Source organism: Cyprinodon variegatus, unplaced genomic scaffold (assembly GCF_000732505.1).
Source record: "Cyprinodon variegatus isolate N-32 unplaced genomic scaffold, C_variegatus-1.0 Scaffold859, whole genome shotgun sequence".
NCBI lineage: Eukaryota > Metazoa > Chordata > Actinopteri > Cyprinodontiformes > Cyprinodontidae > Cyprinodon > Cyprinodon variegatus.
The window spans coordinates 240463-253650 of NW_015151312.1; the positions used below are offsets into that span (position 1 = coordinate 240463).

At 35.7% G+C, this 13188-nt stretch overlaps 1 protein-coding gene across 11 annotated transcripts in view; it reads right to left on the reverse strand.

Moving 5' to 3' along the window:
* The window catches only part of cnot1 (CCR4-NOT transcription complex subunit 1), a 32078-nt gene extending 20841 nt beyond the window's left edge, over positions 1 to 11237 (reverse strand). For all 11 annotated transcript variants that reach the window (XM_015397397.1, XM_015397393.1, XM_015397394.1 and 8 more), the window contains exons 1-11: positions 11120 to 11237; positions 5356 to 5654; positions 4472 to 4579; positions 4114 to 4212; positions 3816 to 3884; positions 3627 to 3681; positions 3281 to 3484; positions 3012 to 3180; positions 1587 to 1713; positions 819 to 929; positions 277 to 447 (exon numbers count right to left, since the gene is read on the reverse strand). In XM_015397397.1, the coding sequence (XP_015252883.1) occupies positions 277 to 447; positions 819 to 929; positions 1587 to 1713; positions 3012 to 3180; positions 3281 to 3484; positions 3627 to 3681; positions 3816 to 3884; positions 4114 to 4212; positions 4472 to 4579; positions 5356 to 5457 (1215 nt within the window). In that variant the 5' untranslated portion in view covers positions 5458 to 5654; positions 11120 to 11237. The remainder of the gene's footprint in view (positions 1 to 276; positions 448 to 818; positions 930 to 1586; positions 1714 to 3011; positions 3181 to 3280; positions 3485 to 3626; positions 3682 to 3815; positions 3885 to 4113; positions 4213 to 4471; positions 4580 to 5355; positions 5655 to 11119) is intronic.
* Between the last annotated feature and the right edge of the window lie 1951 nt (positions 11238 to 13188).

A 13188-nucleotide genomic window follows, 5' to 3' on the forward strand; every position in this document is an offset into this window, starting at 1 on the left:
ATTTCATGTCTTCCTTATGAAATTTCCACCTCTTGTCAAGCCCACACACTTCCCATATTCAGGACAAAAGTTGTGTTGTAACAAAGACAAAAAAGTTAACTGCATTTTACCAAAAAAATTCAGGAAATAGTATTTCAGGGAGTCTACATTTAAAAATTTTCCAGGGAAGCATACCAGGTGTACACCGTATGAAATATTCCTAGCTAAAAGCCTGATGGCAACCATTTTAAAACGAAGATTGTTTGCTTCGGGTTTTCCTTAAATGGCAGTAGTTACCTGCCCCTCAGCATGTTTCCATGGCCGGTAAAAGAGATCAACAGGGAAGACCTCCATCCCCAGGCCTCGTTGGATCCCGTACACCACGATCTGCAGGCCTTTGCTGTCCCGAATTAGAAAGCCTGGATGGTCCAGTTCATACGTTACCTCTTTGAAGTTCAAGTTGGGATTCTAAGATAATCAGAAAAAACAAAAGTTCTTCACAACTTATTTTTTCTAGCAAGTAGAACAAAAACAATCCTAAATGGAGCCAGGACTGCAGTTGCTCAGAAAACCAATTACAAAACCATTATGGAAAATATCAACTATGATTAACCCAAATTTTCTTGGTTCCTTTCTTACTACACAATGTACTCATCGCTCTGTCAGCTTTAGTTAGCCAACTAAAAAACATGCATGACAGTGAGGGACTTAATGATAAATAACATTCTTGTTGATATTTTACTCTATTACAATAAGAAATTAAGTCTTGATGCTTCTGACAACCACTGACATAAAAGAACACAATGGTTCATTTTACAATGAATATTTCTACTACTTACAACTTCTTTGACAACATCAATGAGAACCTCAACATTCCACGTATGTGCCTGAGAGCCGTCGTTCTTATCCTTGCCATCACTCCAAATTCCACTTCCTGGAGCAGAAATGGACTGAGGGGAAGATCAAAAACAAATAGAATAATTATTTATCAAAGTTTAGAGTTTATAAGAAAATGTGAGCCTCCATTAATTCAAACATGCTTGGAGCAGCTAGTTGAGTGCATGCAGTATATGTTGTGTTTGGTAAAATCCTCAAATATCTCTTAATGTCGCTACCAGCTAGCGACAGACAATTATCACATTTCTAATCATCACTTTGATGAAGTTCTCCTGAAATATTTAGAATTTAAAAGGGACATTTGCAAGTCCATAAACACACAAGAGCATCAAAAAAATTATGCATTTAAAAAATGTATTTCAACCGCAAGTTACTGCTTAGCAGCAAAGTCTAATTGCAGAGTTAAACTGTAAAGGTGAAACAAGTTCTGAATGATTTAGTAAAAAGACAGAGATACAGTGAAGCAGATACTACAAAGAAAAATTAATCTACACAATTGGCCACTGTTTAATTTCAATGTCTAAGATCTTAACAAGGTACTTTGCGCTACTTGTAAAAAGACAAAGTAACAAAACATCTGTTTCATTGAAAACAGAAGTTAGCAAATGAGTGTATTTGGGTGGGGTTGAACCTGAACATTGTTTACATTTTCTAGATGCCCTGCAGGAATTCTCATAGCTTCTGTTCAACACAACAAAAAGGTGTCTTACCTGAAGTGGGATGCCATCAGATAGACCAGAGTGGGTTCGAGCCATCATTCCCAGAACCCTGGCTACCTGGCTGGCAGTCACCTCTCTAACCCCATACTGGAGAATTATGTTTCTGCATTCATCAAGGCTGGAGACAAAAGGACACATACTATGTCAGCAGTACATCAAAATTAGTTTAGTTTTAGCAACAGCAGACCAGTAGAGACCTCAGTAATGGCTTTTAGGGCTTAATCAGATTACAATTTTCAATCATTCATGAGAGTGACATAATGTTACATCATCAGAAAACAAATTGATCATTGTTTTTTGCCATTGTTGGGTCATTTATACACAGGATAAACAGGGTATTTGATACAAATTTGAAAAGCTTATATTTTAATAGGAAATGGAAGAAAAACAAACTGATTTTAAATTAAGTTTAACTTTGTGTCCAAACGTTTTTCTCTAGGCTTTTTGCAAGTTTAAATGTTGCCACCCTTTAAACATAATCTAAAAATGGTTCATTAGCAGAGCCGTGAGAAGGTGCCATGCTAAGAAACTATTCACAATCAGAAACAGCTTAGTTAGATGAGACCCTCTCAGGATGTACTCCTTATCTTCCCTAAAGCCTGCTAGAGAAGGGCACAAACCTTTACAAAAATAAAGATTTTCCACTACATCTACACCAGATACAGTACAGTTTGCATTTATAGCCCTCTTCTATATGCAAATATTTTCTTTTGCAATTTTGTCTTCTCTAGTATTAATTTAGCTAACGGTCCAATTTAATAAAAGAATAAATAAAATAAACAGATACATTTGGTTATATTTCATGTAATCAATTTAAAAAGTAATGTGTATACTGTAAGATCAGTGGCCAATAATCTTCTTTTAGGAAGGCGGTATATAAAACATAGCTTAGTTTGGGAGGCGTTTTCCCAAGCTGGACAGACACCTCTAATATTTAATCTGTATTAGCAGCAGCACAGAGGAAATATATCCTTTCTAAATTAAGTGGGTGTTCACTCTTTTCTTTTGAACAAGTCTATGGATAATTATTAGAATAAATAAACATCACAATATAATCAATACTTAAGATTGTAGTAGTGGCCTTTTTTGGTTGTTTTAAATCAAAAACAACTGGCTGTTTTATTATAAGATTTTCTGTAACAAGTGATTGAACTGTGATTTTGACTCAATGCAATATCACAGGCTTATCTATCCTTATCTTACTTAAGTTCAATATTTAACAAGAGTTAGGAGAGCCTACAGCGTAACCTTGAGAAAACCAGTTTAAACAGCATTTTCTCTTTGCTTTAGTTAACAAAACTACATTATAACTTAGAGAAAAATGTTTAGATTGATTCAAGTCATTTACAGGATAAAACTGACCCATAAAAATCATGTGGACTTAGCCTGCCTTTACTACCATGACAATCAACTCACCTGGCACAAAAGCCATAGCCAACTTCCTGAATGAAGTCTGCAAGAGAACTCTCCATGATGGTCTTAGATAACTCCCCAGAGTCTGGTAAGATCCTATCCATGGGAATGTCCCGTTTTTCAGGGTACAGCAGTGGTGCGAGCACCACAGGACAGCGCTCCTGGGGGAAATCTAGGAAACAGGACACAGAAATGTAATCAATCTGTTCAGATTAAAATAATATTATTTCATGATGAGACAACAAGATGGTCGTTTTTTTTCATCTCTATACCTCGGCAAAGTGTCTTGAGGAAAGCGTCAATCTGCTCCTGCCCTACCCCACTGGCTCCCTTCTGTCCAAACAGTAGATGGGAGAGCAGCAGGTGCAACACCTCTATGGGAATGTCCTGGAAGCCACCTTCTTGGTTTCCTCCGAGATCTGCGTCCACGTAGGACCGCAGAAGATCAGGAAGTTTCTGCTTGATGAACTGTGCAGCTGAAGCATACAAAATACATAAACAAAAAAACATTTTTGGGGTGTTACTCAATATTTTTTAAGGAAAACTGAGGACTCACCAGGAAACTAAAAAAATATATATCTTATGTTTAGAGAGATGTGGCTTTACCACAACACTTACCAAATCCCCGAAGATCTGTGTTGCTGGAGTTAAGGAGAGCAAGGCCAAAAATTACCTGGAAATAGAAAAATAAATCAGATCAAGATGGTTCTACCATGTCTTATTAGTTTTGTGTTAAACAAGACAAAAGTTTTTAGTCACAAGCTTATTTATTTTAGTTGATTATATCTAAATTAAGGGCCATCTTACCTCTTGAACCTTGCTGAGTTTAAGTACTTTACTCAGTTGAGTAAACAGGTGGGCAGATGGCTTCAAACTCTGAAAGATAAAATAAATAGATTTTTTTTAATCAAAAGAGCTTCAAACACATTTTCTCATTAGAGCACAAAAAATATGCAGTAGGTACCAACAATACACCCAGTCTTTTGCATACTTCATAGAAAATTTACCTTTAATTTAAAATAACTGACAATCTCTGAAACCGAAAGGAAGCAGACTATTGTGTGTTAAAAGAGTAAGTTGATATTTTATAACACCCGCTCCTTACCTTCTGGTAGTGCAGGGGATTGTCGATGGCGTAACAGAGAGTAGAGATAAAGTTTGGCTTTGAAATCAGCGACACACACTCCTGAATCAGAAACTGTGTCTGGAGGGGAATAAAACAAAGCAGAGGTGAATCAGGGGAGGAATAGAGAAAGAGATATGAGCAAATTTTATATCAAATAATTAGCTGCAATAAGAGTAGGAGGAAATTGCTCTCAGTGCATAGACTCTCAGGTTGAATTTCCATCCTTGTTTGGTGGCAGTCTGCTCATTTAAAATGAGCAGACTGGTTTGTGATTGAAGTTCTTAAGTGGTCCAAAACACCTCAATGACAAGCCAAGCTCTTTCTTATAAAAGATTACCTGGTGAAAATCCTTGCCACTGCTTTTACCATCGCCACTGAAATCCACATGGGAGAAGAGACAGCGTAGTAAATGCCTGTCTGCCTCAGGGCCGTGACGATTTACAATCTGTAATCACACACAATAGAAAACAAGATGTAGGGGAAAAGAATTAACTTTTTATAAGCTCACCGCAATCCTTTTTTAAAAATTTCCCTCTCTAAACCTCTGTTCAACCAAAGTCGTAAGGTAATTTACATCAAGAAACTTCAACAAAATGAAATTAAAACATTTATTCTAGCAAAATTAATAACAACCAAATTCTGATGAGCCTAAGAGAGGCAGAGTCAATCTTTTTTTTTTTTTTTTTGTAGAAATTCTTTAAGTACACCAAGCTTCACTGAACACTCATCAACACTCTCAAACAAACTGAATAAAGAGATGCAGAATATTGCAGAATCTAAGTTGGTTATTTTTATAAACATTTCAGCTGTAATACATTAGGGCTCATCTACTGACATCACTTCACCTTTGAAAGCAACCTAAATACTGCAGCTAGTTTGGTTAATACAACTGACATAAGAATTGGCATAACAACTTTCCCCAAAACGGGTGTCTAGATGACAGCATAAAAACCAAAAAATGTCAAAATTGTGGTTTAGTAAAGTACATAACATTTATGGTGCTTATGCAAATCTGTTTGAATAAATTCAAAGTCACCTTTACATACATGCCTTGTGTTTATGCTGAGAATTTTTTAGAAGAATTTCATTAAAATCCAACATCTAAAACTGTAAACCATCTACAGTACATGTTGACAATTTAAGTCAACATCAGTAGGTTGTTCTCGTGATCTACTTCTACAAAATTAAAATATAAATTTTGTGTTTATTGCTGCTACTTACATGCTGTATTTCTTGCTGGCTGGCTCGGTAGTTTTTCTTCGTTAAATTGTCCACCAGATAGCTGATTTGAGACAAAGCCAGCGAGAGCGAGTCAAGATTCATTGCTGGTTGGGGCGGAAGCAGGCAGCCGAGCGCGGCGCAAAATCACCATTATTCCCCTTTAGTCACTTCAGTGATAGGTTACTTCTGCTCCCCCCCCCCAAAAGGTGTGACAAATGTTGGCTTCCAAATGTGTGCTCCGATTAGTGGCTCCCAGTGCAAACAGGTAGAATCCTTCAGTTTAAAACCATGGACAGCATCTGTGAATGAAAAACAGTTTTATAAATCACTAAAGAAAATAAGATGATTTTCTGTAAGAAAAACATTCTTATGTGACCAACTGATTTTAAGAATTATATAGTATAATTAGGTTTAATGCCATATTAGACAAAACCACAGATGTGATATTTTATAAATAGATTAATCTGTCAATAATTTTTTCGATTAATCGTTAAGCAAAAGTTTCCTTAAAGAAGACTTTTTTATTAAATGAAACTAGGTGAAACAAAGTTTTCCACTTGAGTCCCTAATATAGCATATCGACAGTGGAAGCAGTTATTGCTGTCTTAAATGCAAAATTATTACATATTTTCGTTTTACTATTTTGGTATAATTGCTGCTCAAGGTGGCCGATATCCGATATGCCGGTATTTTATAACTCATGTAGCCGATAACCGATACCGATACCGATGTTAAAGAAAAATAAGTAGTCATTGAAAATAGCTAATAGTTTTGTTATCCATTTCTGACACTTTGAAAAATAATATACTCAAATATGTTTTCATATGCTGATATCAAATTGATTTTTAAAAACGCGGTATCGATCTATTTTACTTTCAAAATCCGGTGAAATTTCATCGTTCTGTTACAAACTCTCGTGATATTTTGCAAATTCTTGTGAGATTTTGTTAGTAAAATAGCACGTCAATATATCAACATATAAAAATATGGCAAAATTTCGTGAATTTTCGGGGGATTTCGTAGCATAACGATGACATATAGCAATATTTCATTAGTAAGAGAGATTGATATGGTGTTTTTAAATGGCAATATATCAGCATATGAAGATATTGTGATATTTGAATGTATCAATATTTTTTCCCTCATCTCTAGAAGTTTTAAAGTCTGTTAAAAAGAAGTTTTTGAGGAAGAAGAAGTAGTATTTATAATTTTTTTTTTAGACTTTAGAAACTCAGAAACTGATCAAATATCGGGTTAAATATCGGTGGGGTGGCCGATGTCCGATATTCAGTTTTAAGACCGATACAGGCCGATACCGATAGGGGGCCGATTATATTGTGCATCCTTAATTTTATTATTTCAATTTTTGGTTGATTAAGATTGATTTCTTGGGAAATCTGTTTTATGTCGGGGTTTTTCCACAAATCCATACCTTAAGCTTCTATAGCTCAGACTGACTGAGTGTGTGATACCACTAGCTGCAAACATTTAGTGTTATATTTCATTTCTGGGCCGAAACTAACAAACATGGAAAAAGCAGTATGTTAGATTTTAACTTTCAATTAAGGCCATAAAAAAAAAAAGTTCATATAGGCCAGAGCTATTTACAATTTCATACCAGAACATAGAGAGTGTGAGAGTACTGCAACATTACTAGTGTTGCGCTGATGCTGTTTTTTGGCCCCGATACCGATACCTGGCTGTGCCGTATTGACCGATACCATCTGTTTGAAATGGATGTTTGTGTTTATATATGAAGAACTGCATACTACTTGGATGTAAAATAATTGCCATCATGGCTTTGTCAAGCTGCTGCCTACCTTTGTGAAGCAGGAAAAAGACTAATACAAAGTGAATCCAGTAGAACCTTTTATTGCCTACATGGAATGGGAGACAATAGTTGAATAAACTTTTGGTTCTCAAAATGGTATTGCCCTATTTGTTGGTACTCGCCGATATCACCATTTTAGTGCTGGATCAGGGCACCGATACCGATACTGGTATCTGTGCAACACTAAACATTACAGATTTAATCAACTGTCTGCACGTGATTTCTGCTGGCTTAATCCTTACCTTCTTGCAACTAAAACAGTGCCTTTAAAATCAGGAAGTTATATTGCATTTGAGACAATGAGTCGATGCAATCAACTAGTTTTCCTTAGGTAGAAAACTTTGATTCAATTTGACTGGATGATCTAGTTGAACTGTAAAATGCCTTGAGATGACATGTATTGTGAATTAGCGCTATATAAATAAACTGAATTGAATATTAGTAGAAGCTGTTTTTGATAAAGTTACTCCTTCACCCTCCGCAAAAGGTGGGACTGGGCAATTAACTGCGCTTGCAATATAATTTTAAAACTGCAGAGGTACTCCATTTTGGGACACGTTACATTTTAACAGTAGTAAAAAAAGAAAATAAAAAAATGGGGCGTGTAGGTGGCGCAGTGGTTAGCGCGCAGGACCTATGGATTCGAATCAGGCGTGTGGTACTTTGCCGCATGTCTCTCCCCCTCTCTCATACCCCATTTCCTGTCAGCCTACTGTCGAAAAAACAAGCCACTACTGCCGTGTAAAAAAAAAAAAAAAAACTAAAAACATTCTCACTCCGGTCCTTTAGTTGGCAGTAATACAGTTAAAGCAGATTTGCAGACACACAGAAGGGAAGATAGAGTTGCAGTTAGCGTGCAGATCCATACATGTGAAAAGTAAGCACTTTTCCACACAACAGTAGCATTAAGCCTCACCATAAAGGACTCTAGACAATGATGCTTTTAAAGTGATAAAAAAAAAAGTGAAACCCTGGAGTTAAACAGCTAGATGATAGTCGCTAATAGTAAGGAAAATCAAATAAAATCGAAACTACAATTTGGGTCGGGAAGAATTCTGTGTTTAATCTCAATATTTTAATTCAGGTAAAACATCAGGAGGGTATAGTATCAGCATGTAATAGAACATTTTGCAATTTATAATTTGATAGGGGTGAATTTACATATGTCCGGTATGAAATTATGGAGCTCAATCCTTTTTCGTTTCACAATACTTGGGTGGAAATCATTAAAAGTGCAAAAACATGCTACGTCAAAGGGCTGAAGTGATCAGGATCCTTCACTCAATTTTTATACACATAAGTTTCTTTTTGACATACTATGTATGAATTTCCCTGTCAGGGAAATTCAGGGACACCTTGGTTGCATTTAAAAGCTTTTGCTTTAAACTATAGCACCATGTTAGCTTATTATATTTTATTTGTATGTTTTACACTTTGCCTATGGTCCATTTGTAAGTAAAGTTAAGTATTTTTGGTATTTAGCGTAACAAAAAATAACATGACCAAGGTATAAAATTGCACATGTATGGAACAAGGAAGCAATGTAGCCAAGCTACTCCCAAGGAAGGCGAGGAAAGGAGGAGGAAAAGCCCAAGAAAGTGTAAAAAAAGAAAAGAAAAAGAAAGCACAAAGAAAAAAAGATTTGACGCCAAGACGTTAAAGACATGAGTAGTACATACAACACAATATGAATGTTGGTATTAACAAAATAGGAAATAAACTAGTGAAGCTGTTGGGTGCGAAGTTGATGTATATGCAAGTAATAAGCTCAACACAGAAGGAACAAACAAACAACAGAAACACATGGCTTCATCCCCACCACCATAAAAAAACAACACAGGGGACTGCAAAAGAAGCAGATTTGAATTGTGTTCTCGTCGCTCCAAGATGTATAATAGAATTTGAGACATTTTGATTTTTTTAAAGTTGTCCTTAAAAGAAAAGGCACCATGGATGAAAGGTCTGGGGATTTTTTTTCCTGGAATTGACTAAAAACATTTATTTTAGGAAAGTCAGACAACTCCTTTACTCCGTGCTAAAAGTGGTTGAAGACTGCAGCGTGTAGCAAACTCTAATTTATGTTCAGTCAATGAAACCTTCACTGAGTGGTTTACCTGCTGCATGAAAACAAAAGTTTTAAAGTCTTAACTTTGTGTTGCTTTACAAGCTTGCCCTAGATGTCTATATGAATGAGCTCTAAATTTCACGGGCATTAATTTTCGTGATCTCTTGGTTACGAAATTTATCCTACATCTCACTAGTTTCATACAAAACTAATGGAGAGGGAGCTGGTTCCACTGTGCCGAACTGTTTAGTACTGTTATAGGATCGTAACGGCACCCGTGCAAAAATACTTTTCAGTATTGATAATAATCATTTAACTTTATTTGATTTCACATTGGATAAATTAATCTCTGGATTTAACCCATCCGCTTGGGAAGTAGCGGGCTGCCATTGCAGCATCCGGGGAGCAGTGTGGGGTTAAGGGTCTTGCTCAGGAACCCAGAGTGAGGGCTGTGGGGATCAAACCCAGTAATTGCAACCTTCTCAGAGCACAAAGGGACAAGTAAACAGGTTGGCCTGTTTTGTTAAATTCTAACATGAAATTATGATGTGAAGTGATTTGGGAAAGGAGTCATTTGTAACTGGGCACTTTTGAAACACCAGTTGTAAGCCAAACTTTTATGTGTGGAAAAACAAAAAGGGAAATATTGTTGTTTCAACACCTATGATCAAAATAAGATTTTAAAAGATTTTAAAACAAATCAAATCTGAACCAGAGTTTTCATGAATAAAAACTGGCCAACTAGGCCAAAACAAATGTAATCTAGTCTTTATGTGTTATAAAGTTAAATTACGTTTATCATTTTTTCCCCAAATTTAGACTACAACTTTACAGAGCTCACGCTGTGATAAATCTGTCGACTACTTCTATTTATATTGCCAACTTAATAGATTAAAAATAACAAATGTCGCTACACAGACAAAGACCGTGCTAATACATACTAGCAAACCGTAGAAGCTAACGCGAGGAAAGGGGGGGGGGGGGATTCAAATAAGTCCATTTATCAAATGCTACCGATATGTAGGGATTCTACTAGTTTTACAGAAAGTTGGACTCTTCAGCGGCCACACTCCAGTAACCTAGGAAGGAACCCTAGCTAAGTGTGTGGATCAGCTAACCACAATGACGCTGGTAAACACCATTAAGGACCTAGCTAACATATGTACAAGAAAGAAAACATAAAGACCACCAAAACATAGTTTATAAACCTTCATTAGACGTCTTAATAAAACGAAGTTCATATATTCAACAGCTTAAAAAAAGATGGGCACATACTATATTAAAATGCTCTCTAACGCTAAAAATGACTACATTAGCATTGGCGAGAGGCTAACGTTAGCTGTGAGAGCATGTTTCCTCTAACTGTGCACAAAACGGACACAAATAAGTGGTAACTTTCCCCGTTTTAAGTCAAGTGGTCTTTATTCCTATTTTTTCGGGATTCTAACATTCACCTTCGAGATTTAATTTGAAACACTGGAAATTTGTTTTACGATATATAGATCGCAAACGGTAACGTTAGCCTTGCTAGCTTGCTGCCGAGGCTCCAACTAATCTCTGAATATGCTAACGTAGCTACAAACGTTGATATCGGAAGCCACTCTATTATTTTCCATTCAAGAAAATGTAAGGGTTCGCTTTCGGATACAAACCATAGACACATCTAGGTTACCACGTTTAGCTCGAAACTTAATATGTTTTAACTACAAATTTACTACTTTTCTGCTTACGAAAATGACAGCTGTTTTCAGGAATTAGACCCCTCCTTGTGCTGGTAAAAATGGAGATACCCCCCTTTTTATGTCTCTGCTTTTGCTTTGTATGTAATAATGCCGATTGTTGTATGTTAAATGCGTTCTCGGTCTCACCGTGCTTCCAATAAAGTATTTCAGATCGTCATTCCTTCTAGTTTTCCCACAACAAACTTGATGAAATGGAAGGGTTGCAGCGCCTTCAGATCAGTTTGATTTTCAAAATAAAATGGCGTCTGTCAGCGCCGCGGCGCGCTCACGCTACCTGACGGGGGCGTGCATGAGTGTCACGCTGAGGAACCTGAAAAAAAACCTTAAATAAACCATAGAAAGAAATATTTGAAGCAACTGTTTGCCACTTTGTCAATGACGATGAGGTGTGGCATGTCTTTTTTTTTCTTAACTGTACGTTTTTCAAATTAATACCGAAAAAATAATTGATACAGAGTGGAGGGCCGAAGTTGTGTGGATGGGAGCAAGAACATGTTTTTCTTTTTATGCCATTTCTCCATTACAAATATTATAAAAAGAACATTAAACGTTTTTTGCTGCAATATCAAAATTCTTATTTTGATTAAATAGAAAAAATGAATATATGTTCTGTTAAAAAATTAAAGCAATTATGTGAGGCTCTTGATGATTTGAGGACTATAAGTACAGGTTTGGTGACCCATGGGTCAGCCTAGACAACTTTTTAAATTCCATATCTAAACAATGTGAAACAAAATCTATTTTTTTTTATTATTTCCTTACAAGAGGCTTATTATATCTTTCAAAAACAAGTTCCCAAATTACTTTTTCACGAATATTTTTGGTTTCAGAGTAAATGAAACACATTTGGGCCTTTTGCACATGGTTGACTCGGTGAAACTAACTCTATACCCATCTCTTTACTCAAACAGATAATATTGTCAGGAATTAACCATTTTCTATAAAAACATAGGATGTTGCACTCTTTCTGAGGAGGTAATATCCTGCATATCAGGCCTTACATAATTTCCTGTTGCTGACCATTGCAATAGGCAAATGTAAACATATAATTATAACTAATAATGACTCATATTACATTTTGATGATACCATGAATGCAACTTCCAAATTTGTAAAAGTCCTGCAATGGATGGCAGGGTTTTTATTTGACCCGATATTTGTGGAAAAGATAGGCTTTTACTGGTTTAGCCCTACTTTGGGGAAGTTATACATTTTTATTGATTCATAGAATCTAGGGCTAGGCCTTATCGCTTAAAAATCAAATATCCATTTTTTTTCCCATATTCAGATTAATCATTCTTTTTCTCACCTAAGTTTCATGATAAAAATGACATGTGACATACTGTAATTACAAAAACTAGCTTTTATTTCAATCATCCAATCTGGTAGATTACCTTTATTTATAGGGAGAAAGAATTCAACTTGTGAAATAAGCTGTAAAATAAAAATGTTTTACAACAAACAATGAAAATATAACACACTAAATGTTTGCAGTCAGTGGTCTCTCACGGTGAGCTATTCTTTCATTTATGAGTGCATTTCTCAGAACAAAAATGATTGACTGATGTCAGTCTGAGTTTTGGAAGTCCAGGGAGTTGATTGGTTAAAAAAAAAAAAAAAAAGAAGAAAAATCATGATTTTCTTTTCTAAATTTAAATCTTCATAACCAAAGATTTAAATTAAGTGATAAAAATTGATTAATCTTCTAGCACTAAAAGAATCAAAGGTATCTCTGGGTTCTCAAAATGATTTTTTATTTTTTTTTTGCATTGTTGCAATAGTTAGAATTTCTTTTGGTAAATCCCCAAAAAGTAAAAAAAACAAAACAAAAAAAAAAACAACAAAAAAAAACACAATCCACTGGACTTTGTTATGATAATTATCATTAAAGATGTGTGAGTTTATCACACCCTGGTATGGGCTGCCTGTTGTGCATCAGAACTGATGTTTTAATCTAATTAGGAGATTTCCTCTGTCTGGATATACAGTTATAATCTTCATTTTGTACATGGTAAAGATTTGGAAATGGAATGAGAGGGGTGTGCTATTTTGATAAGGCTACAGCCACGGATGTCTAATCAACTGCTATGATGTAAAATATAATGATGTGGCAGACTGGAGATGTAAAATACCTTTTTAACTGTTAATCGAGGCCATTTTCTGAGAGGTGAGCCCAGAGGTGAGCAGCTGCTGTTC